At 37.5% G+C, this 26,158-nt stretch overlaps 1 protein-coding gene and 1 pseudogene across 3 annotated transcripts in view; one reads left to right on the top strand and one right to left on the bottom strand.

Moving 5' to 3' along the window:
* Positions 1-4,344: 4,344 nt before the first annotated feature.
* LOC103265866 lies at positions 4,345-4,789 on the top strand (annotated as a pseudogene).
* A 1,945-nt stretch (positions 4,790-6,734) lies between these two features.
* Positions 6,735-26,158, bottom strand: part of SEC23A (Sec23 homolog A, coat complex II component) — a 65,158-nt gene continuing 45,734 nt past the window's right edge. For all 3 annotated transcript variants that reach the window (XM_008063517.1, XM_021715233.1, XM_021715234.1), the window contains 6 exons: positions 26,064-26,141; positions 23,729-23,890; positions 20,441-20,527; positions 18,373-18,528; positions 16,330-16,395; positions 6,735-8,157 (listed from right to left, as the gene is read on the bottom strand). In XM_008063517.1, the coding sequence (XP_008061708.1) occupies positions 8,068-8,157; positions 16,330-16,395; positions 18,373-18,528; positions 20,441-20,527; positions 23,729-23,890; positions 26,064-26,141 (639 nt within the window). In that variant the 3' untranslated portion in view covers positions 6,735-8,067. The remainder of the gene's footprint in view (positions 8,158-16,329; positions 16,396-18,372; positions 18,529-20,440; positions 20,528-23,728; positions 23,891-26,063; positions 26,142-26,158) is intronic.

Here is a 26,158-nt window from a genome sequence, read left to right as displayed (position 1 = left end):
CAGTAACCTGAAGTCTAAGGAACTCATAGGATTCATTCACTTGAAGCCGTGTTGACTTATCACTGAAAGCGTCTTATAGAGGTCAGATGAACAACGGTGATACTGTGGGAATTGTTGGGTGAATTAGGTAAGGAGATAGGACTTAATGTCCCAATGGACCCTTTTGACTTCAGAATTCAGTTTCTCAACTTTGTAACTTCTTCTACATCTATGAGCAGCAAATGTATGATTGTAACATTGAGACTTATCGGAAAAGTGTAGACGGTTTGATCATTAAACAACTCAACAATTATGCTTGTTAATTGGCCTAGACAAAACATTTTGAATAATTATTCATTTAAGACTTTCATCTTTTTAATAAAGCAACTTATTTTACTCTTATCAGAAGAGCTGATATTCAGTTTTCGTCTAAGCCTTAGTAATGTTTACAAAGTATTTGCATGATGGAATATTACACAGTCATCAAGGACAAATTTATGAACTTCGCAGCAACTTGGATGGACTTAGAGGTTATAATACTGAGTAATCTATCACAGAAACAAAGAACCCAGTATCACATGTTCTCACTCATAAGCGGACCTTGAACAACTCTCGTAATATCATAAGAAAGGGATTGGCCGTCATGGGAAACTGCCAGGGGAGGGGGTGGGTGGGATCGGGAGTAGTGGGAAACTATCAGGGGAGGTGGGGACACACCTCATCAACAAGGGTACCTGCATCATGAACATCTGCATACCAAACCCTGAATGGTACCCCACATATCAAAAACAAGTAAATAAATAAATAATAAGCAAAAAAACACAAAGGGTCCAGAACATTGAGAGAAAGAAACCTAACTTCAACCTTATTCATCATGAATGTCTTCTCTGGCAATTGCTCTCAAGATCCTGCAAAACATAAAACCACACTTCATAAAATTAAGGTATGTCATAGGACCTTTTTTTTATAATTAAAAGTGTTTATGGTGGCAGTAGACAGCAGACACCCTTGCTGTTGCCTTGCCCACTGTGCCTTTCATGACATATCTTTCCTTTGATAAATCTTTCTTAATTAAAAAAAAAAACAACTGTTAATGGGGGCTCATTTCTGTAATCTCAGCACTTAAAAAAAAAGGAAATGGATTTATTATGAAGGCTTTCAAATAACTACCTTTTCAGCTTTATGGAACACCTCAATTGATTAGTTTTATTTTCTATCTCATTAAAATTCGACACCAGGCACTGTGGCTCACGCCTGTAATCCCAGCTACTTGGGAGGCTGAGGTGGAGGGTCACTTGAGGCCAGAAGTTAAAGACCAGCCTGAGCAACAGAGCAAGGCCCTGTATCTTTAAAAAATAATAATAAATTCTGATTGTGTTATTTTATCATTATCTCCTGCTCACTGTAGCCTCAACCTCTGGGGCTCAAGCAATCCTTCCGCCTCAGCTTTCCTAGTAGCTGGGACTATAGGCACACACCAGGACACCCAGCTAATTTTTTTTTTTTGTAAAGACAAGGTCTCACTATGTTACCCAGACTGGTCTCAAACTCCTGGGCTCAAGCAATCCTCCTGCCTTGGCCTCCCAAAGTGTTGGGATTACAGGTGTAAGCCACTATACACAAATTCATTGAAGTTTCTTAATTCATGAGTAAATCAAACCTGAATGATTGGTTTTCAAGCAATAGTGTAACAAGGATGAAGCAGGTTTTGTTCTATTATCACCCTGTGCCAGCAATTCTAAACAAATGCAGTGATAAAATACTCCAACCTGAAAAACCTTTTATTGGCCTATAATATATACAATTGCTGGGGTTACTGCTGTGTTTTAATAACCTTTAGTAACCTTTTCATTAGTACATTTTTATAATTTGTCCTCTAACAAACATTGTTTTCTACATGGAACTTAATTCAGAGAACTCCCAGTTAAACAATCTGACTCTAGCATACACAGACACCCACACATTTAGATAGGGCTGGGCACGGTGGCTCACAACTTTAATCCCAGCACTTTGGGAGGCTGAGGAGGGAGGATTGCTTGAGCTCAGGAGTCTGATTCTACCTCTACAAAAATAAAAAATTAGCTGGGTTTGGTGGCATGCCTGTAGCCCTTGCTACTTAGGAGACTAAGACAGGAGGATCACTTGAGCCCAGGAGTTCGAGGTTACAGTGAGTCTTGACATCACCACTGCCCTCCAGCCTGGGCAACAGAGCAAGACCCTGACTCTAAAACAAACAACAACAAAAATAGAAGGTAAGTTAGTAATTTTACTAAATAATCTCCCCTCCCTTGGAGCTGGAAGTTTGTGTCTTAATTACCTGTGGTACTACATATCCTGGTGTTTACACAGTAGATTCAAAATAAACTAATAGCACAATAGTTCAATAGTTACAAAGATGAAGAAAACTCTGTCAACCTATGTGAACACTTGGAATTTTTGTTGTGATTAAATTTAAAACTGCAAAACAGAATGTGAACTCTGAGGTGTAATTTTTTTTAAGTGTAAGTTTTAGTTAACACGTAATCCTTTTCTGACTTTGAATACCATTACAAGTGAATGTCTTTTTCAACTATTGTTTAAAACTAAAGGACTAACCAAGAAAATAAATCATTGCATCAGTGACACAATTTAGTTTTTCCTGCTGTGATTGTTTTAGGTAAGGTTAATCAAATATTTGCAAACAGTTTAAAGCAGGTTTGAAGAATGTAAGCCAAAACACAGCTTTAAAAGTGTTCCTTGAAAATCAGCACACAAAAGAAGGAAAGACAATAACATTTACATCAAAAAAAAAGAATCAAATCTCAAAGAAAATCAACAAAAGATCCTACTCGGTATAATCCATAGTTAGGGAAGAAAAAAAAAATCAAGATTTATTTAGTAATGTAGCTTCACTATTGCATACCTGATATTACTATAGTCACTGGATAATAATACAATAAAGTTTTGATCGGTTGTTGTTTCAACAGATAAAGAAGGAAAAATTAACAGAAGAATATTTCAACTTCATAAGGTAAATAAAAAGCAAACAATAAAAATAGAACCATCTGTAGAATTACTTGATAAAATGCTCAAGATGAATACAAATCAAGCACCTAAGAGTACAAAAAGTACATATGCGTAAATAATGGAGACATGGCAAATGAAAATAAAAATGTGAAGTTGGGCATTAAGAAATAATCCTTTTTTTGAGGTGACATTAATTTTTTGTTTTTTTATTTTAAAGATGTGGGGTACAATTCAGGATTAGGTATATAAGTGATCATCGTCCAGGTAAAGTTTGGTACCCTTATCGATGTTATGTGAACTCCCTCCACTCCCCCTTTCCCCCCTACAACAAAGTCCCACTACTGCCATTCCTTTCTTATAGTATTACGATAAATGTTCAGGGTCCACTTATGAGTAAGTACATGTAGTACTCAGACCTTTGTTTCTGTGATAAGTCACTAATATAGACTCTAATTCCATCCTAGTTGCTGTGAGGTTCGCAATTTTTTTTTATATCAATATTTTTTATTTTATATTGTGGGGTACAGTTAAGGGTTAGGTATACAAATATGCTTCATTCAGGCCCCCTTGTTGATAACAGGTTTCTCCCCGTCCCCAGACAGATGTTTACTACCATTAGTCCCATCCCCCCCCATAGTTTCCCACCACTGTCAGTCATTTTCTTATGGTAGTGCGTTGGATGATCAAGGTCCACTATATGAGTGAGAATATGTGATACTCAGATCTTTGGTTCACAATTTTTATTCTTTATGGCTGCATAATATTTCATCATGCAAATGTACCTTTGTCAGCATTGTTTGAAAAATAACTAAAAAAGAAATCATGTTCATTTAAAATAAAACCAACTGCAATAAGTCACAGTACTTAATCTGTAACAACAATAAATAATATATGTTTGGGTCACTATAAAGATTCAAATTATCACACCCAAGCTTTATGCTTAGGTAGACCTAGAGATCCCTCTGCAATATACCTTTCCAACAGCGTCCTTTGTACTTTCTAGGGGAAAGCTGTGGTCTGATTTGATATATAGTATACAATGTTGCCAGGCCCAAGTGTTTGGATTATCCCGGCAAAAGGAAATGACATGATCAGATTTGTATTTCAGAAATGGCATTATTGAAGCAGTGTGGAGAGTGCATTGAGACAGGGATGGAGAAAAGGAGACTGGGGAAAGCAAACTGGTTAGGAGGCTATTTTGTCAAAGCAGGTGGGTGAGATACAATGAAGGCAGAATAGCAGTACAATGGAGAACAGTACATAAATAGATGAGAGAGATATTAGGTCAAATTGGTAGAACTTGATTACTGAAGATGTTGAGAAGAGTAAGAATTCAAAATGACTCTTCCGGCTGCTGACATGCCATCCAGACTGAGGAAGACCCGGAAACTTCAGGGCCATGTGAGCCACAGCCACCACCATAGCCATATTCGCAAGTGCCGAAAGCACCCGGGAGGCCATGGTAATACTGGTGGCATGCATCACCACAGGATCTGCTTTGGCAAGTATCACCCAGGTTACTTCAGAAAAGTTGGTATGAGGCATTACCACTTAAAGAAGAACAAGGGCTTCTGTCAACCTTGATAAATTGTGGACTTTAGTCAGTGAGCAGACACGGATGAATGCTGCTAAAAACAAGATTGGAGTTGTTCCCATCATTGATGCGGTGTGATCGGATTACTACAAAGTTCTGGGAAAGGGAAAGCTCCCAAAGCAGCCTGTCATTGTGAAGGCCAAATTCTTCAGCAGAAGAGCTGAGGAGAAGATTAAGGGTGTGTGAGGAGCCTGTGTCCTGATGGCTTGAAGTCACAGGGAGGGAAGTTCATTAAATGGCAACAAATGCTCAAAAAAAAAAAAAAGTTGAAGATGATGAGTTGATTTCTACTTTGGGAGGCCTAGGCGGAAGGATTGCTTGAGCCTAGAAGTTCAAGATCAGCCTAGGCAACATAGCAGACTTCATCTCTAGAAAAAAAAATGTAAAAGATTAGCCAGGCGTAGTGACACACGCCTATAGTCCCAGCTACTCAGGACACTGTGGCGGAATTGCCTGCCCCCAGGAGGTTAAGGCTGTGGTGAGCCGTGAGAGTGCCACTGCACTCCAGTCTGGGAGACGGAGACCCCCATTTAAAAACAAAAAAGAGATTCCTTGGTTTCCGGCCTGAACTGGATAACTAAGTATATTCGTTAGATGCAGTGCAGTGTCAGAATTAGGGAATATGAGAGAGAAGTCAAATAAGTGGGGACCTAATTAGGGAAATGTCAGCTCGGGCTTAGAAGCAGCCAATAAAAGAATAAATTAATCCTGTTACACCAAAACATAAGTGTACGTGGAAGAGGTCTAAGGTCCTTTTTAGAGATTATGCCATTAGAGGTAGTAGGTTCAAATAGAATTCCAAAATAGTTCTGGGTCATATACCCAAGCCTCTCTGTGCTGCTAATAAGTTAGCAAATATTCTTCACCCATTCTAAATTCTTTAAAGGGGTGCTATAGTCGAAATGTGTGAGTGCCCCAAAACTCCCATGTTGAAACCTAACCTCCAGTGTGGTACTTAAGAGGTGGGGCCTTTAGGAGGTGGTTAGAGCATAAGGGCTCTGCCTCCATGAATGGGGTTAGTGCCTGTACAAATGGGGTCTGAGAGAACTCGCTCACCTCCTTCCTGTCCACCACACAGAAAGTGCCATCTGTGAAGCAAAGGGCCATCACCAGATATCAACCCTACTGGCACTCTGATCTTGGACTTCCCAGCCTCCAGAACTGTGAGAAAAAAACTTCTGTTTATAAATGACCCAGTCTAACATATTTTGTTCTGGCAGCCCAAATGGACTAAGAAAAAAGCTAAACACTCTTTCAACATTCTATTTAAATAGCCAATAATATAGAAATTGCTAAGTTATACACAAAAACGATCCAGTGATTTTCTTTAAATGGTAAGCTAAAAGGGTACGATGTATTCATTCATCCTTATCCCTTAAATGCAGAGGTACTTTAGCACCTTCAGCTGTAATTGATTCAGAAGTAGAGGACAGTTTATGCGAAACTAACCTCTTATCACCCAACATAAGAACAGCCCAACATCATTCTGTTGTTATTGTTTGTTTTTTGAGGTGAGGTCTCACTCTTGTTGCCCAAGCTGGAGTATAGGGGCATGATCACAACAATCACAGCTCATGGCAGCTTTGACCTCCTGGGCTTAGGAAATCCTTCTACCTCAGCATCCCGAGTAGCTGGGACTACAATGTCCGGCTAATTTTTTTATCTTTTGTAGATATGAGGCTTCGCTATGTTGCCCAGGTTGGTCTCAAACTTCTGGGCTCAAACAACCTTCCCACCTCAGCCTCCCAAAATGCTGGGATTACAGACGTGAATCACTGCACTCAGCTACAACAGCATTCTGAAAGGATGTGACTTAGGAGGTCTAGCAGATTAAACAAGTATCATAATCACAGGGTCCTTCCTCAATTCAAAACAAGTGAACTCCAAAACACACTAGCCTTGCAGTAAAAATGAATAACTATTTTGGAGTGATAAAAATGTTCTATTGATTGTGGTTATGGTGACACAATGCCATGAAAATACCAAAAACCACTGAATTGTACACTTTAAGTGTATAAATTATATGGTATGTGAATTGTATCTCAATAAAGCTGTAATTTTTAAAATGAGTAGTTTTAAAATCCACTAAAATTTCAAATACTCTAATTTTACATTAGGCTTTTCAAGCTTTGCTAGATTTCAAAATAGCCATAAGAACAGAGAAAAGTATATTTTATTGACATTTATGCCTAGTATGGTTCAATCCAAATAAAATAGAACAAAGCAATTTATTTAAGCTAAATGAATATAATATATAAACAATTTTTCTTAAGTTTGTTTTACCATCTTTATGATTGTGTTCATGCAAGTACAATCATCAAAACTGTCCTTCTAAGCATGTATCACAGCACCACCTTACATTTGCAGTACTTGATATGTAAATTTCATTGTCAAAACATATCTGGCTTTATCAATGTAAACATATTTGCTACAAGTAAACTTTAAAGGTAAAAGTGAATGATACTAATGAATAAATCAAAATAACTGAGCATCACCACGATATAATTAAACAAACATTATATAATACTGTCTCAGTAAGAACCACAACTTAATAAATTTAACAAAAAGGAAGCAGAAACCAAAGGTAATGTGTAAACTTCCAAAATAGTGTTAAAATACTGAAGAATAAAATGCAAAATTTACCTCAGACAAACAAAGGGAAACAACAAAACCATGCAGTGAAAACCAAATTTGGTTTAGTAGTTGCAAACAGTCATTTTACTGCAAAAAAGCTTGCTAAAATGCACTCTGAAAGAATGATTGGTTTTCTATCTCCCTTTTAAGAAAATTAATGTGTTTAGTCATATAAGATGGGGTACTTTGTGGAAATTTTACATTTATTGCCAGTTGTTGGATTGTTACCCCAAAAGAAACTTTATCTCTAAACTATTTTTCCAAATAACCAAAAATATTAAGTTATTGTCATGAAAATTTCCATTATAAAGTCAAATAATTCATAAACAAACCATCATAAAAATAAATCTGCCTTAAAAGAATTAAGTACAGAGAAAGCAAATACACAAGTGCTGAAAATCACAGAAAAATATTCAATGAATAAGCAAAAATGTTCACATTTATCATTACTGTTTTTTTTTTTTCCTGGCTAAAATTAAAAAACAAGTTTGTAAAAGGTCAACAAGGACATTCAGTGCCACTTTGGATCTGTCTGCAATATACAAATGAGTTACATATGTGTACAAGGCAAACTCTATTTTTACTCTTAAACATAATTAAGTTATAAAGACTTCAGAATTCAAAAATCAGTTATAATACTGTGGCAAACGAAACAAATTTGTTCTTCCTGCTCTCATTATTGTTCAGCTTAATCTAAAAAAGTGAACATTTTTCCATATGTTATCTCAAATCATACTAATAGCAAAAGTTTAGAGATTTCTCTGTAGGTTTCTACAGATACACTGAAAAAGGAAAAGAAAATGAAATGGGAATATTATTTCCTCTTCTGAAGTGTCCTTAACGTGTTTAGCACTTCAAGCAGCACTTGACACAGCAAGTTTCTTCAAGTGATCCATAAACACTTGTAAACTAACATCATCTGTGAGAATAGGTGCTCCAGACTCCTAGAGGAAAAGAAAGGTATCTGTTATGATTAAAACAAAAGGTGATGCCTTGGAATGTACAAAGTGATGTTGAAAATAAACAAGGAGCCAAGCTCGGTGGCTCAGCCTGTAATCCCGCGCCTTTGGGAGGCTGAGGTGAGTGGATTGCCTGAGCCCGTGGGTTCGAGACCCACCTGGGCAGCGAGACCACATCTCCACAATAAATCAAAAAATCAGCCGGGCATGGTAGCACATGCCTGTAATTCCGGCTACTCGGAAGGCTGAGGCGGAAGGATCGCCGGAGCCCAGCAGGTTGAGGCTGCGGTGGCCGGGAGCGGCCACTGCACTCCAGTCTGGGCGACAGAGTGAGGCTCCAACTCAAAAAAGAAAATAAACAAGGAAATCACTGGAAGCAGAAAAATGCCTATACCTCTATTAAATGGAGGAGAATCGAATTGGCTTTTGTTCCCGGTTCCTGGGAGGAAGACTTCCCGGAGTAATAGAAGTGTTATTCATGGGCTGATGGTATTATAACTGAGCTTATTCTAAGAGAGGAGATGACTGAAGATGGGAGCTGGTCACCAGAAGGAGCAACAATGTAATTAGAGGGTCGGGCTTTAAAAAACAGCCTGAGCCGGGCTCAGTGGCTCAGCCTATAATCCCGCACCTTTGGGAGGCTGAGGTGAGTGGATTGCCTAAGCCCACGGGTTCAATACCCACCTGGGCAGCAAGACCTCATCTCTACAATAAATCAAAAAATCAGCCGGGCGTGGTAGCGCATGCCTGTAATTCCGGCTACTTGGAAGGCTGAAGCGGAAGGATCGCCGGAGTCCAGCAGGTCGAGGCTGTGGTGGCCGGGAGCGGCCACTGCACTCCAGTCTGGGCGACAGAGTGAGACTCCAACTCAAAAAAAAAAACCAAAAAACAAATAAAAAAACAGCCTGACCTCCAGATTACTTATCCCTGGCATATAGAAATGCCAGCTGGAAAGATGGAACTCTTAATATTTTTAAAATAAACTATGTTTATCAAGTTTTCAAGTCATTTTAATTGACTTCTGTGGGTTTTAAGTAATTAATAAGAGTAAAACTCCTAATATCAATTTTAATAAAAACTGTGTTGGCAGAATGACATTGGTAATTCAATCCATCAACAATGAAATTTTACTGTAAACGGTCAACAAGACATTCAGTGCCACTTTGGATCTGTCTGCAATAAACAAATGAGTTACATATGTGTACAAGGTAAACTCTATTTTTACTCTTAAACATAATTAAGTTAAAAAGACTTCAGAATTCAAAAATCAGTTATAATACTGTGGCAAATGAAACAAATTTGTTCTTCCTGCTCTCATTATTGTTCAGCTTAATCTAAAAAAGTGAACATTTTTCCATATGTTATCTCAAATCAAGAGAAAGTATTTCTAGAAGATTTTATATCTGAATTTTAATTCTTCTTCTGATACTCAAGTTCTTATTTATTAATAAATATAAAAAGCCTAAAACAGAGAGATTAAGTAATTTTCAAAGGAGATCAGCAAGTTAGTAGGAAATGGGAATGAGAATTTGTAGTTCCTGTGCTTCTAGTCTGGCAAAGCCACAGACATGCCATAATCTCTCCTGAATAAAGAAACATCAGATAACCCCCTCAGGTCCGCTCCCACTGTGGGAGCTTTTCTGTCCTCTTAATAAATCCTGCCTTCTAAAACAATAAAAAAGAAACCTCAATTTTTCATATGTTCACATTCATAAGACCTTGAAAAACTTGATAATGACAGGAGGCAACAGTACTGGAATTAAGGGCACAGAGTCCAGAGCCAGAATGACTACGCTCAAATTCTGGCTCTGTCACTTACTACCTATGTGACTTTGAAGAAGTTACTTAGCCTGTAACTTAGTTTCCTCATCTGTAAAGCAAGGATAACTCAATTCCTATCTTACACAGTTGCTGTAATGATTAAATGAGTTAAATTCTATAAAGTAAATAGAAAAATACCTAGTACACACAGTAGGCATACAGTATGTTTTAGCTATTTTTATTATTCCTTCTTTTAAAAAAATCTATTGAAACAATGAAATATTTTTCTTGATTCTCCATTCATAGTTAACACAGAGAAGCACAGGTCTCAAAAATGTGACCTAAACCAACAATAACCTGGTAGCTCTTACTTTTTTCTTCCTGTAACTATACCTGATTTTTTTCATTCTACATGTTTTCCACCTCAATTCACCCAATCCAAGATCCATTTATCCTAGTCAAGACAAAATATATGGATTTTTAAATTTATGTACTGCAGAGCTCTTATTTGAAATTATAAATACTAACTGTTTAATTCAGTGTCATCAAAAAACAAGTAGTTGGTTGATCTCAATCTTTCAAAGTGGCCCTGTTTCTATTTAAAATATATCTAGGATTAGGCAGAAAGGTACAAGCTTTATGTTACTTAGCATAAGAATCATAGCACTACAGTAACAGACGTCCCCAGCGCTGTCACAGAAACAGCACTGCAGGGGTGCCCTCTTCAGGCCATTCATGCAAAATACTTATTTTATCACTGGGTACTAAGTGATAAAAACACACCTAAGATATGAGATTCCAATTTTTAGTCCAATGCTTGGTTACTAAGTTAATTCCCTAAATTGCGACCATCACATTAGCTTGAAGATTAAAAATTCAGAGTTGGGAGTCAGGCAGGCCTCCCATTGTTTAGCTATGTGATCTTGGGTAAGATACTTAACATAAGCCTCAATTTCCTTTTCTGAAAAAGAGTTAATAGTATCAACCTTATAGAAGCTTTTTTAACAATTAAATAAGAGTACATAAAAATCTTAAAGCAGTGACTAAATATAGTACACATTCAATTTATTAGTCATGACTATGATTTTTTTTAATTGACATAATTTCTCATAAAAAACCATAAGCTAAAAAAGACTTAGGGCTCTTGTTTATACCTCTAATAGCCCTACTTCCAGGCTGTAACAATTCAACTTCAAATTTTAAAACAGGTTTTATTTTCCATGTTAAATAGTTTTAGGGAGAGGTTTTTTTTTTTCCCACTGATAACAATGAAAACTAATAGTTAATATTACTGAGTATTGCTGTCAAACCAAGCATCTATTATTATTAAGCTCTGTAGACAAGGAAGTGACAATAAACAGAAGTTAAGTCTTTATTTTCAACTACCTGCCTTCCACACTTCCAAGATTAAATTCCTTTATGTCCTATAAAACCTCCCCCATTTTCAGAACTTTTAGACCTGTAATTCAATTTATTCACCTATACCACAAAATCTCTTTAATTCCCAATCATCTCCACAGATTTCCCACACTCTAATCTCTGCTCTCTTCTGTTCAGAACTATTATATTTTATGTACACTATATTTAAGTACTATGGTAAGGCAAAAATAAAAATGAGTTATTGACCTCAAGTAATGTATAATCTAACAGGAAAAATAAGTACCATAGGAAATGGATAGGAAAAAAAGGAGGACATAGCAGGGATATTACACAAATCCAGTCAAGCAATCATAGGAAAGTGTAATGGTTTGTGTATATGTCACCTCCAAAACTCATGTTGAAACTTATCCCCAGTGTGGTAGCATAGAGGTGGGTCTTTAAGGGATGTGGGTCATGAAAATTTAAGGATTCATGGATGAATGGGTTATTCCAGTAGCAGTAGTACTGGGGGCTTTATAAGAAGTAGAGAGACCTAAACTAGCACACTCAGCCCACTCACCATATAATGCCCTGTGCTGGCCGGGCTCGGGGGCTCAACCTGTAATCCCAGCACCTTGGGAAGCCAAGGCAAGTGGATTACCTGAGCCTGCCAGTTCGAAACCAGCTGGGCTACTGGGTGAGACCTCATCTCTACAAAAAATAAAAAATAGCTGGGCATGGTAGTTCCAGGCTACTCGGAAGGCTGAGGTGGAAGGATCGCTGGAGCCCATAAGGTTGATGTTGCAGTGGCCGTGAGCATGCATGCCACTGCACTCCAGCCTGGGCGAAGGAGTGAGACTCCAACTCAAAAAAAAAAATGCCCTATGCCACCTTGGGACTCTGCAGAGTCCCCACCAGTAATAAAGCCCTCACTAGATGTGGCCCCTTGACTTGGACTTCTCAGTCTCCATAACTGTAAGAAATAAAATTCTTTTCTTTATAAGTAACCTAGTTTCAAGTATTCTGTTATAAGTAACAAGAAACAGACTAAGACAGAATTTCACGCAGTCAGTGAACTCTGAACTAAACCTTGAGGAATGGTTAGGATCGGTCTAAGTGGCGATAGGACAAAGACAGAAATGGGAACATGCTCAGTGTATTCAGAGTAGAGTGAGAAGTCTAGTTGAGATAAAGGAAGCAAGCAAAAGTAGAAAAAGGCAATGGGCCAAGAAAGGCCCCTCAATTGCAATATAAAGTGTTTATATGTAATTCAATAAGGGGTTATGGACGATTTCAGAGCTGACATTTAGGATACTGCATCAGGGAGACCATTCTGGCCACTGTCAAAATAGAAAGAAAGGCTGAAGCACTAAGACCAATTAGCAAGTAATGCCAACAGTCCGTGTGAAAAGTAACAAGGACCTGACTTCCATTAGTGACATGGAAAGGAGAGTAGAGTAGGGGGAAAAGGGCAAAATATGTGTGAGAAATTAAGGCAGAAAGGAGAAATTGTAAATGACTAACATTCTAAGCCTTGGGTATTGAGAAAATAGTTAAGGCCCTATGTAAAAATAGAAAATCAGAAAGAACAAGGTAGCGTAAAAAGAGGTCAAGTCGGGGCATTCTGCATGTGAAATGTTGACAGGAATTCAAGTGATATGTAGCAGACAGTTAAAGAAATTCAAGTCTATAGCACAACATGAAACCAAACAAAAGATGGGAGATTTGCAAGTTAGCCTTCAGATGAAAACTGAAACCATAAGAGCGGATGTAATCACCCAGAGAAAAAGTGAATGTAGAGAAATCAGGACAAAATTGTGAGACATGTCTATACTCAAAGGGAAGGAGCATGAATTCTAGTTATTGCTTCATTTATCTTCTACCCAATCTGGACCCCATAATTAATTAGTCAATTAACATTTTGCTCTAAATTATTCTATCCCTATCCTTTTTTAATTTTTTATTTCTGAGTTTGAGTCTCACTCTATCGCCCAGGCTAGAGTGCAGTGGCAGGCTCACAGCCACCCCAGCATCAACCTGCTGGGCTCTGGTGATCCTTCCACCTCAGTCTTCCAAGCAGCTGGAACTACAGATGTGCACTACCACGCCCGGCTAATTTTTTATTTATTGTAGAGACAAGGTCTCACTAACTTGCCCAGGCTGGTCTTGAACCCAGTGGCTCAGGCAATCCACTTGCCTCAGCATCCCAAAGTGTTAGAATTACAGGCTGAGCCACCGAGCCCGGCCTCTGTCCCTATTCTAATGTGCTATCTTTTTCATCTCTAGTCCTAAGTTACCGCCAAAGTCTGTCAGCTTTGATCATGCTGAACTACAAAGCATGGTTAAAGAACATCAAGCAAGCATTTTCTAGAAATTTTTAGTATATAAAATGGATCCTCACTACTGCTATAAAAGTCTTTTATTCATCCTCTGTTGGTTTCTCATATTCCTTATATAGCTGTTTTTAATCTTTTCTATTTTTTTTTATTCCCAGCATTCTCACTCTTAAAATAATCTCCTATTACTGAAAAGAAACAGGCAATTATCCAATGTGAGTTTTTACTCCACCTCAAAATCGTTCTCTGTCTTCACCCTTCTTCTCACCTTTTGCTTTTGCAGAAAATGTCTGGCTTCCCTACCAATGCTTAACACTGTATGCTTAACCTCATACAGTGTTTATGATCACACTGTCTCCTTCTGAGGCTCTTAAACATCCGTTCTTTTGTGTCTTTCCTATATTGGCTCCTTACACTTTAGTCTGTAAGCTCTGTGCCTTTACCCTAATAACAATCTTCTGCCTATTCTATTTATCCTCAGGCTAAATTTGCAAAAGAATAATTTATACTTAAGACCTCCACCTCCACTTCTTTACCACCTACTAATTCCTTATAATCTATCTTCTTATTCAGCCACTATGTTAAAACTGCTTACAAAAGATCACAAATGACCTCCTAGTCATCAAATCTAATAAGCACCTTTTCTCAGTCTGTATCTTCCTCCAACTGTCTGCACCATGTGTTGTTATCCCCTTCTTTCTTCTATAAAGTCACCTTTTATGACAGTATTATTTTCATTCTCCTTCTATCTCTCTGATTATTTATTAAACACTTCTACTACTTGTACTCCCTGAAGGTTTTGTCTCATCCCTCCTTTGCCTCTCTGCTCTCTCATCAGACAAGCATTTACTGTGATGAATTTAAGTATCACCTTTCTAAAGACAACTTTCAAATCCTTGCCCTGACCACCAAATCCAAATTTCCAACAGGCTACACAACACGGCCATAATCAATAAGGCCATTCCACTGTGGCTCAATAAAGCTTTTCAGGTAGTATCTCAAACTCAATGCATCTAAAGACAAATAATTTCTCTGCCCTCCAACTTACTGACACATATTCTCAGTCTCAAAATCCCAAATTATCATGTTTCCCCACAACTATTTCTTTTTTAACATTCAAGTCTACATAAAAGTTGAGAGGTACAACAAACATTCACATACTGTATACTAAATTCACTGACTTAACATTTTGCCACATTTGCTTTATGTTTCTACATACTTTTCTTTTTTTTTTGTTAAATAACCTCTGCAAGTTGAAGACATCATGACATTTTATCCCTGAAACCACAACACCATTACCACAATCAAGAAATTGAATAATATTGTACCAGTTATCTGATAAATTGTCTATATTCAATTTCATAAATCATCCCAAGTATGTTTAGAGCTATTTTCTCCCTCTACTCTCAGAATCCATTAAGAATTCAGGTTTTGTGCATAGCTGTCATGCCCTGGAGTAATATACTCTCCTGTAACTTCTAATCAGAATTTTGGAATATCTCCCAAATCTATTATTTTTACTATTTTGTCTTCATTCCCCCTCACTTGGTAAATTACTTCAATAAATATTGTTTTAACTCACCCATGGACTGCTTCCACTTAATCTTAAGATTCAACTATACTATCAAAGACTCAAATTTGTTCCTTTGTCCAAAAGCCTTCAATGACTATTACTTACCAAATACTCAGCTTCTCAGTCCTCAACCTGACATCCAAGATCCTCTACAGTTTGGCTGCACAATACATTTCCTCTTTTACATTCTACCAGTCAGCTCTACATGTAGTCTATTATCTTAGCTCATACTATATGTTCTACCTAGAATTCCCTTCCTTGTGCATGCAATTTCCACTTACTAAAATAATAACCACTCTTTAAATGAAACATCCCTTTTTTCTGAGCTCTTTTTTGATCATACTCCCTTCTCATCCTGCCACCATGTGACCTCTTCCCATTTCCTCTTCTAATTCTAACTCTGGTAATACCTTACATATCTTTCTAAAGGCACAGATCCCTATTCTGCCTTGTATTTTACTCAGCTATGAATCTTCCCTCTAATACTACACTACAGCTCTTCAAAGGCAGGGATACTTAAATGTATACCCTCAAGTGCCAATACAGAGTCCTGCACATATTGGACACTCAATAAATGCTATTATGTTACATCAAGATGTTGAACTTTTTTTCCTTTTTTTGTACAGGCAGGGTCTCCCTATGTTGTCCTGGCTGGTCTCAAATCCCTTGCCTCAAGTGATCCTACCACTTCAGCCTCCCAAGTAGTTGGAATTACAAGCATACACACCATGCCCAGAAAGACTTCTACCCAATTAAAATATATCAATAATGACTTGAAGCTTCCTGCTCCTCCTGCCCAACTACAATTTCTGGCCTCCCTTGGCTTATCGTGGCCTTTTGTGATTCACAGCCTAGCATTAAGCTTGATTCATCACTTCCTATCTAATATGCTTTATTGCTTTTTGTCTCAAGGGTATGGTGCATACTTGAAATATGAAGGGACTCTGTCTATTTGATAGATCACTTCTTTTATTTTCTATGATGCCACCAAATATTAATTCTGTTTTCTGCTCTTATTTTTTCATGATTTTTCCAACACAAAAAATACATAGGAAAATATGTAGCTTTCACCACAATAACTATAAATATACAAAGAAATAGTTTCCAAGACCTGCTATTTACACTTACCTGTCCCCAGGCATACATATTATTATGTGTCTGTGAAGGGTTGACTTTTGAAAGGAGAAAACGAGCCTTAAAAGCAAAAAGAAGATAACATTATCCATCAAAAATAGATTTAGTCATTATCGAATAATATATCTTCTAAATTAATTCTATTTAATAAGTGTTGGTAAAATTAATTTTACTAACTTAACTTTTTAAAATATTAACTAAACTTTAAAATGCATATGCCACCATACATTATAGATAATAAATGCACCCTCTTCTCTCCAAACCATACATTCATAACAACAAATTATGAAGTGTAAAACTCAGCATATAAAAATTATGCGTGTAACAATTATGACAAGGTTAGTGTGAAATTACTAAATACATAGTCTGAAACATCATGAGAAGTTATAAGTCCCAAATACTGATAAAAATAAAAACCATGAAAATCTATATTCTTTTACTTTAAACAATAACTCAAACTTTGTTAAGCCACAGGTGATTCCAAGAAACATCTTAACCAACATTTTTTCCATCTATCCACTATGGCTTAATATCATACAAATAATAACCAGAATAAAAGAGGAAAATGGTGAGACACATGGTGAGACAACAATGAAAGAACCAGTCAAATTTTAAATTCATACTGGAAGAACACAGGAAGGCGTATCTTTTGAAATTTAGTATCATAGTTAAACACAACAGTCAAGAGCTCTGGCTCTGAAGTCAGAACACCAGGATTCACATCCCAGCACCACCATTTACTGTGTTTCTTGGCCATAAGTAACCTAGGTCTCAGTTTCATTTTCTGTAAAATGGAGATAACAATAGTGTTCTTATGAGGAACAAATGAGATACTGCATGCAAACTACTTTGCAAACAATAGCTCCTATATAAACAGGATAAAAGTCAAATAATAACTACTATCGTTTCTGAATAATAGTTACTGATATTTGTGACCTATTCTACAATATTGTGCTAGACACTAGAGAATAAAAATCATGTCCCTTGCCTTCAAGAAGCAAGTAAAACAAATTTATAACAATTTATGATTAATTTTTTATAATTCAGATAAGAATTACAAGACAGAAGTGAAGAGTTTTTTATAAATGTATGTTAAAGGAAACTAACTTTGCCTTCTAAAGGGATCAAAGTAGTTGTGTGTGGATGTAAATATATCGTATTTAATCCTCATAATCCAAAAATCACAAAACCTTTCACAATACCACAATGCCTTCCTATTACATGACAATTTATTTTCTAAAAAACTGGAATGGCAAAGGGCAGAAAACCAAAAAAGGTAAGTTACCACAAACTTCATATTAATAGACTTTACTAGTAAATAACCAGCTTTAAGAAACATACATTAGGAATATAACGCAGCCATAAAAAAGAACAAAATCATGAATTTCGCAGCAACCTGGATGGAATTAGAGTTTATAATACTGAGTGATCTCTCACAGAAACAAAGATCTGAGCATCACATGTTCTCACTCATAAGTGGACCTTGGACAACTACGGTAATACCATAAAAAAAGGATTGACAGTGGCTGGAAACTATGGGGCGGGGGACAGGGAGGGGAAGGGAGGTGGGATTAGCAGTAGTCAATATCTGTCTGGGGAAAGGGGGGCACACCTCATCAACAAGGGTACCTGCACAATGAATATTTGTATACCTAACCCTTAACTGTACCCCACAACTTTAAAATAAAAAATATATATTATAAAAAAGAAACATACATTAAACTACTTTCCAAACTGCTCACATCTTCTTCCTTACCTGAAGCTGGTATACCACCACAATGCCATCCTGACCCTGTTAAGACAACCTGGGCTGGAGGCAGAAGATGGTGGAAACTGCCAGCTTTAGGCAACTTGTCAATAATTATACTACTGTGTTATCAAAGCTAACACAAAAGGCAAGCACTGAATACTTTTCCCTCCTGTTTCCTTCCCTTTCTGTTTATCTTGTGAAGCAATCCATGTAAGTTAAAGTCAGAAGGCAAGTAGGAACACCTCACTGCAAACTCATCAACAAACAAACAAATGAATACTACTTACCTGGCTGCCCCCATGTTCAGTGTCGATATATCTCGGCATTGGAAATCTGGAGTGAAGAATTTCCTGTGCATCATCCACTGGGGCTTGTAGAAGGTGACGGAAATTTTCATATTCTGGCATGTCTTGGTATCCCGACTTCCGCCACTGTGCTATTGTCTAATTTGAAAACAATTAAAGAAGTTATGTTAAATGTCTTGCCCACTCAAAAATCTTATTTTGTTTTTAATATTTTTTAAATTTGTTAAATAGAGACTAGGTCTCACTATGTTACTCAGGCTGGTCTCGAACTCCTGGGTTCAAGCAATCCTCTAACCCCAGTCTCCCAGAGTGCTGAGATTACAGGTGTGTTAGCCACCACATCCAGCCCCATTCAAAAATCTTAAGAAAAGATTTATTTCAAAGAAAGCAATATTCCAAAAATAAGAAAATTGGACGGGCTCAGTGGCTCAGCCTGTAATCCCAGCACTTTGGGAGGCCGAGGCAAGCGGACTGCCTCAGTTCACAGGTTCAAAACCAACCCAGGCAACTTGGCGTGATCTGTCTCTACAATAAAAAAAAAAAATAGCCGGGCATGGTAGCGCACACTTGTAGTTCCAGCTACTTGGAAGGCTGAGGTGGAAGGATCGCTGAAGCCCAGCAGGTTGATGCTGGGGTGGCTGTGAGTGTGCACTGCACTCCAGCCTAGGTGACACAGTGAGTCTCCAACTCAAAAGTAAATAAATAAGAAAATTATAGAACATTACTCCATTTATCTCACTTTTTAAAAGTTATATACATTAGAGAATTTCAGTAGATAAAAATATTCTTAAGTAAATAGATACAAATTAAGATATTTCTTCTTTAAATGTAAAATGAAACCGGGCTCGGTGGCTCAGCCTATAATCCCGCACTTTGGGAGGCCGAGGTGAGTGGATTGCCTGAGCCTGCGGGTTTGAGACCCGCTTGGGCAACTTGGCGAGACCTCATCTCTACAATAAATCAAAAAAATCAGCCGGGCATGGTAGCATCCGCCTGTAGTTCCAGCTACTTGGAAGGTTGAGGTGGAAGGATCGCTGGAGCCCAGCAGGTCGAGGCTGTAGTGGCCAGGAGCAGTCACTGCACTCCAGTCTGGGTAACGGAGTGAGACTCCAACTCAAAAAAAAAAAAAAAACAGTAAAATGATATGGTATCAACATCATTATAGAAAAAAATTAAAATGAAATAATATATAAGCCAAAAATATTTTAAAACACTATGCTTAACAAATTAATGTTAGCTAAAAGCTCTCTACCTAAGCTTATGATATGTAAGGAGGATTTCTGTTATAGGAGATCTCCTAGAAATTTCTAAATTAATGACTTACTATTATGAAGTAATTACCAATGGAGTTACATTCTAACAAAACATATAAATATAAACTTTAATAACAGCCAGGCGTGGTGGCTCATGTCTGTAATCCCAGCATTTTGGGAGGCCAAGGTGGGAGGATCGCTTGAGACCCGAAGTTCAAGACCAATCTCGGCAACATAGCAAGACCTGTCTCTACAAAAAAAATCAAAAAGTTAGCCAGTGTGGTGGTGTGTGCCTGTAGTCTCAGCTACTCAAGAGGCTGAGGCAAAAGGACTGCCTGATGCCAGGAGGTATAGTCTGTGGTGAGCCATGATTGTGCCACTGCATTCAGGCCTAGGTGACAGAGTGAGAAATTGACTCAAAAGTAATAATAATAATAATTATATAAAATAATGAAAAGGAAAGAGTGCTCACTGACAAAGGCCGACTTTTCCTCTCTCATGTTTTCAGGCAAAACCCAAAAGTGAATACATCTATGTATATGTCATATCTTACTTTCACAACACTATGCTTTGTGCAAAATCCATTTGTCCAGTCAAGTGTGGACAAATAACAAAAGTAACCCACAGGTGGGTCAATTACAGCTTGACACCTAAAAACTTGTAGGAAGAATCACATTTTATACATTTTTCATACAAAACAAAGTTTATCACAGATGAAACACCAGCTATAAAATAGAGGAAAAAGTCCTTAAGTAAAAGACTTTACCTGCATAGCTTTAAATGCTGTGGAATCTTACCTCACCATGATAAATCAAAATCTGAAAGAATGTGTCCATGAGGAGAATGCGATCTGCAAGAATGCTGCTGCTGTCAAGAAGAACCGGCTAATATGAAGGAAACAATGAGAAGTAAGAAAAAAGGCAAAGCAAATTACTTAAAGATATAAAACAGAGCTTTCTATTTTCTAAATTTCAAATTTATATGTTACTACTTAAAATCTCTTGCTCTTATGAATTTTAACAGTGTATTTTAATTTAATTTTCTAAAGAATCTCTTTAAACTGAGATAATAAATAATAGAATAAAAGTCAAGAAGAAATCAAAGATAACTCCTAAGTCTGAATGGGGAAAGGCTTGGGATGGATCAAATTTGAAGCACATGGAAAAATTGTTCTGTATATGAAAGAGAATGGCCTGAACTGATTATATAAATTTGGGTGTCACATGCACAAAGACAGTAATTAAAGCTATGGAATTAGATGACATTACTTAGAGGGAAAACTGAGTCCTTAAGCAGGCCTACACTTAGAGGTCTAAAAGGGAGATGCCAGCAAAAGAACAGAAAAACAGTCAGTGAGTAAGAGGAAAACCAGGCAGGTACAGGAGGTACCTAGAGCAAAAGGTGTTCAAGGAAGGAGTCCTCACTGGGATTGTTGAGAGTTCTAGCAGGATGTAGGACATTGGTGGTCTTGACTAGAGATGTTGAGAACAAAAGTCTGACTAATACATGTTGAGAAGAGAATGTGTGATGAGAGATAAGGTGAGAAAGTGTAAGCAACAAATAACTTTTTTGAATTTAAATGTGACCAGGAGCAGATAAATAGGATGGCAATTCCAGAAAACCTGAGGTCAAGGTGGGGTTTGTTTTTTTTCCCTGGTTTTCTTTTTTTGGGGGGAGGGGGTTGGAGTCTCACTCTCTCACCCAGACTAAAATGCAGCCCGGCTAATTTTTTGTTTTTTTGTAGAAATGAGGTCTCGCCTGCCCAGGCAGGTCTCGAACCCGTGGGCTGAGGCAATTCACTCACCTCAGCCTCCCAAAGGCACGGGATTACAGGCTGAGCCACCGAGCCCAGCTCTGGTTTTCTTTTTTAATATAAGTGTTGCTAAAGTATGAATGAGAATGATACAGATGGACAGAAAGTAGTTAACTCCAAAAGCAGGAGAGAAAGAAGGTAACTTCAAAAGCAGGCTAGGCATGATGACTCAGGCCTGTAATCCCAGCACTTTGGGAAACTAAGGCAGGAGGATTGCTTGAGCCCAGGAGTTAGAGACAAGCCTGGGCAACAAAGCAGGACTCCATCTCTATTTATACTAAAAAATAAAATAAAAAAAAAAAAGCAAGCTGGGCTCGGTGGCTCAGCCTGTAATCCTGCGCCTTTGGGAGGCTGAGGTGAGTGGATTGTCTGAGCCCACAGGTTCAAGACCCGCCTGGGCAACTTGGCAAGACCTCATCTCCACAATAAATCAAAAAATTAGCCGGGCTTGGCAGCGCACACCTGTAGTTCCAGCTACTTGGAAGGCTGAGGCGGAAGGATCGCCAGAGCCCAGCAGGTCGAGGTTGCAGTGGCCGGGAGCGGCCACTACACTCCAGTCTGGGTGACAGAGTGAGACTCCAACTCAAAAAACAAAACAAAACAAAAAAAACAACAAAAGAAAAATACGAAAGCAAAACTTTAAGCAAATGAAACTAATGGGATCCAGGAAGTAAATGGAAAGACTGGCATTTATTTTAATAGGAGCATGCTCTAGGAGTAGTTAAGATTCCTATTTTCTTCTAAACACTACTGTACATGTTCTAGAGGTCTACAATTTACATTTATTACTCCAAAATAAAATTTAAAAGTTACTTCTAAAAACTACTTTCCTGATTTAAAAAATACAAGGCCAAAATATAAAGAGAGACCAACACATTAAAAATATATATATCTTCCTAGAAAAGTAGAAACTACTTGACCAATTACTAAAAAATTGTAGTAACAGAACATTTTACCATTATTTTACACAAGGAATAATAATATCATGAGAGATCATTAATCAATAGATATTATAAATATTATCTTTATACTGATGCTTCCTATGGTATTATTTTCAAATATAGTCACTGCATACTTTTAAGTAGTAAAACAGACAATTTTACACATAGAAAGAAAAACTTAATTTGATAAAGAGAGTAAAATGAGTGGGACAATCAACTAAAAAAGTTAAACGAATAACTTTATAACTCTTTTAAGTATATGTCTTTAAAATCAACTATAAGCCGGGCTCGGTGGCTCAGCCTGTAATCCCGTGCCTTTGGGAGGCTGAGGTGAGGGGATTGCCTGAGCCCGCGGGTTCGAGACCCGCCTGGGCAGCGAGACCTCATCTCTACAATCAATCAAAAAATCAGCCGGGCGTGGTAGCGCACGCCTGTAGTTCCGGCTACTCGGAAGGCTGAGGCGGAAGGATTGCCGGAGCCCAGCAGGTCGAGGCTGCGGTGGCCGGGAGCGGTCACTGCACTCCAGTCTGGGCGACAGAGTGAGACTCCGAGTCAAAAAAAAAAAAAAAAAAATCAACTATATTTTATGTTTCAAAAAAATAAAGGAAAGTTAGATTATACTGAAACAAGAGAATTTGTTTAGACAGAATGTCATAACTGTCAGACACTAAATTCTGGACTAAGCTACAGGCTATAGAATCATAATTGGGCTTGGTGGCTCAGCCTGTAAATCCTGCGCTTTGGGAGGCTGAGGTGAGTGGACTGCCTGAGCCTGCGGGTTTGAGACCCACCTGGGCAACTTGGCAAGACCTCATCTTCACAATAAATCAAAAAATTAGCCGGGTGTGGTAGCACGCGCCTATAGTTCCAGCTACTTGGAAGGCTGAGGTGGAAGGATCACCGGAGCCCAGCAGGTCGAGGCTGTGGTGGCCAGGAGCGGCCACTGCACTCCAGTCTGGGTGACAGAGTGAGACTCCAACTCAAAAAAAAAAAAAAAAGGAAGCATAATCACTTCTGCACATTGTCAAAGACATAAAGAATAATCATAGGCCCTAAAGAATGTGGTCAACCAAATGGTTGGACAAAATAATCTAAAAATCCCTTCTACCTCATTTTTATATTTTTTAATGACTTTTTAATACAATCTAGCATGATATCCAGCATATAGTAAACACTGATATGAGTGAGTACAAATAGCTTGAGATGTTTATTCTTTTAAGTTCTTATCTTTAGTAATTACATTTTTAAAAGAAACAACTTAGTTACTTAGTTTTAAATGCCAATGTCACACATCACAGTAACAAGTTTGATTTTTTTCCTGCCCCTCTTACCTCTGGTGGTCCACTAAAAGAATATGCATACAGAATAGGCTGAATCATGATTAGAGATTGGGTCAGATCTTGACGCATAAAATGATGACGATAGTATGAACTCTCATCAGGGCTATTGTTAAAAACTTGCAAGAAAGGAGATCTTCTTAAATGAAACATAAACTACAAGATAAAACATGTGAGATAGTTTTTACTGATTTAAATATCGTGACATGAGTTTGTTATTATAAACAAAAGCATTTGATTATAATTACTAAAAACACCATAAGACAAGCTTTACTAACATTCTCAATTATATTCCTCAGAAGTAAATCTTATTCATATTTATCAGTACTTTAAAATATAATTCTACAACAATAAAACAAATTAAAGAGAAAAAAAATTTTAATTAAAGGAAAAAAAGGAAAAAAATAGGGACCAAAACTCCTTGCACAAATCTAAGTTATCCATAGGCAAATTCCAGGCAGTACGTTACTACCATTCTTTGTTTTTAATCCTCATCCCTCTAACTACACCTCTGGGCTTTTTTTTTTTTAATTACTACTCATTACCACCACCAAAAGATTGTAAGAGAACATAAAAATAGATGAAGAGATTTTCTACTTTTTGTGTAGGTTTCAAAAATCGCACTGGGAAGGGTCTACACTGATTTAAAAAAGAAAAAAATACAAATCCATGTAATTTATTAAAAGTTTCCTCTAAGAAAAATTTTCCACTTTGTTTCACTTTCTCCCTTTTCACTCACTTCTCACATGAAAGAGTTCAAAAGGGGGAGAGTTAGGACTGATAAAGGACAGCTACACAGCGTCTTCAGGACCAGCTCCAACATACTACTTGTCTTTTGTCACTTCTCTCAAATTCCTTCGACTCTTAGGTCCCAAGTGCCTACAATGTTGCTCCTGCCTGAGATTCCTCAGCTCTCTCCCAACACATGCCACTCACTGAAATTCTCACTTGTAGTCCTTTTTCAGTGATCCATATTCACTGAAAAGGATCTCTCATCCCTTACGACCTGTCATTCCCGTTTACTTACAGGAAGTCTAATTGGCAAACTGTTAGTTAATATTTGAGATGAACATTCCCCTTAAATTTAGTCCATGCCATCTTCTAGAAAATCATCAGCCTATGAAAATCCAAGAAAAAAGGTATTTCTGGGTCCCCTGCTTCCTACTTCTGCAGACAGGGAAACATGGGATACCCAGATCTCTCTGAAGATCTAAAAGCCTAACAAGAAGGCTTGAGGGGGGAAGGGGGCGGGGAGAAAGAAAGTGTGGAGAATTGAGTCAAATACTCATGCTAATGTCCTCATTCCTATTCCTATTTCTGCTATGAAAACAAAGCCTGAGAGTTCCCAAAACAGAAAAGATATTGCATGCCTTAAGATAAGTAGACCCTTCCTTTTACTGGTTCTCCAAAACCTCACCAGAGGTTTAGGTAAGTCTTCCTCTGTAAGCACAGAGTTTCTGGGTTATAGATCAAGGAAAGAGCTTCAAAAAAGGAGCAGCTCTGAAAAGAAAGCTGAAGATTTAGATAAAGTTTTCATAGGCAAAAATGTGAAGGTCAATATTAATCACTCTTCCAAGTTGAGCTAAAAGGTTACTGCCTCTAAAAGATATATCAAACCATTTTTAAGTTTTATCCCTTAAGTTTCCTTTAAATTTAGTATATCTCTCATAGCATTTCTCACTTTTTGTTCTGTGCTGCTTATGTGTGTTTCAGATCTCACCCTTCAGACGGAAAGTTCCTTATAAGTGAGATCCACGTCAGTCATCTTTATCCTCCTAAAGTCCCTTGCACATAGCACTCTAAACACACAGATTTCTTAAAATATCAACAGAAAGATAGAGGAATAGATTCCACTGCTCCAAGTAGAAAATATTTTGTAAGCTAAATCAAGTTACTTTCTTTTCTATTTACCTTGTATAGCCCCATAAAATTGTTCTCAGGTGATGATACCACGCTGTAAAGCTATCTAATTGGTAAAATTACCTCAGATGAAGTCTTTTGGTACCACTGTAATTACATTCCCTTGTAACAGATGGAAAATTACTCCACCTTATACCTAACTCTACCCACTATAGGGTTCCAGTGGAAACCTCTATTCACCACAAATAAATAACTATTTGTAAGACCAATATAAAAATACTATATACTTTTCACCAACTACTCACAGCACAGTATTAATTTCTTAGTTATCCAAAAACCTACTTAACCAAAAGAATAACTCAATAAAACTGATAGTATAAAATGAATAATAAAAGACATATAACAGGGAAAATGAGACTCAATGCTATTAGCAACAGAATAAAAGAATATGGACCTGTTATCTACTTACCTGTGGATAAAGGGAGAAAGTTTCTGAAAATCTGAAGGAACTTGGATCATCTTTGTGGTATTCTCCAAATTTTTGACACTAAATAAAAATAAAAT

Source organism: Carlito syrichta, unplaced genomic scaffold, assembly GCF_000164805.1.
Source record: "Carlito syrichta isolate Samal-C Ts95f unplaced genomic scaffold, Tarsius_syrichta-2.0.1 Scaffold306891, whole genome shotgun sequence".
Taxonomy (NCBI): domain Eukaryota; kingdom Metazoa; phylum Chordata; class Mammalia; order Primates; family Tarsiidae; genus Carlito; species Carlito syrichta.
Note: the sequence above shows the minus strand (reverse complement) of the source record. Positions and strands in the feature narration are given on the sequence as shown.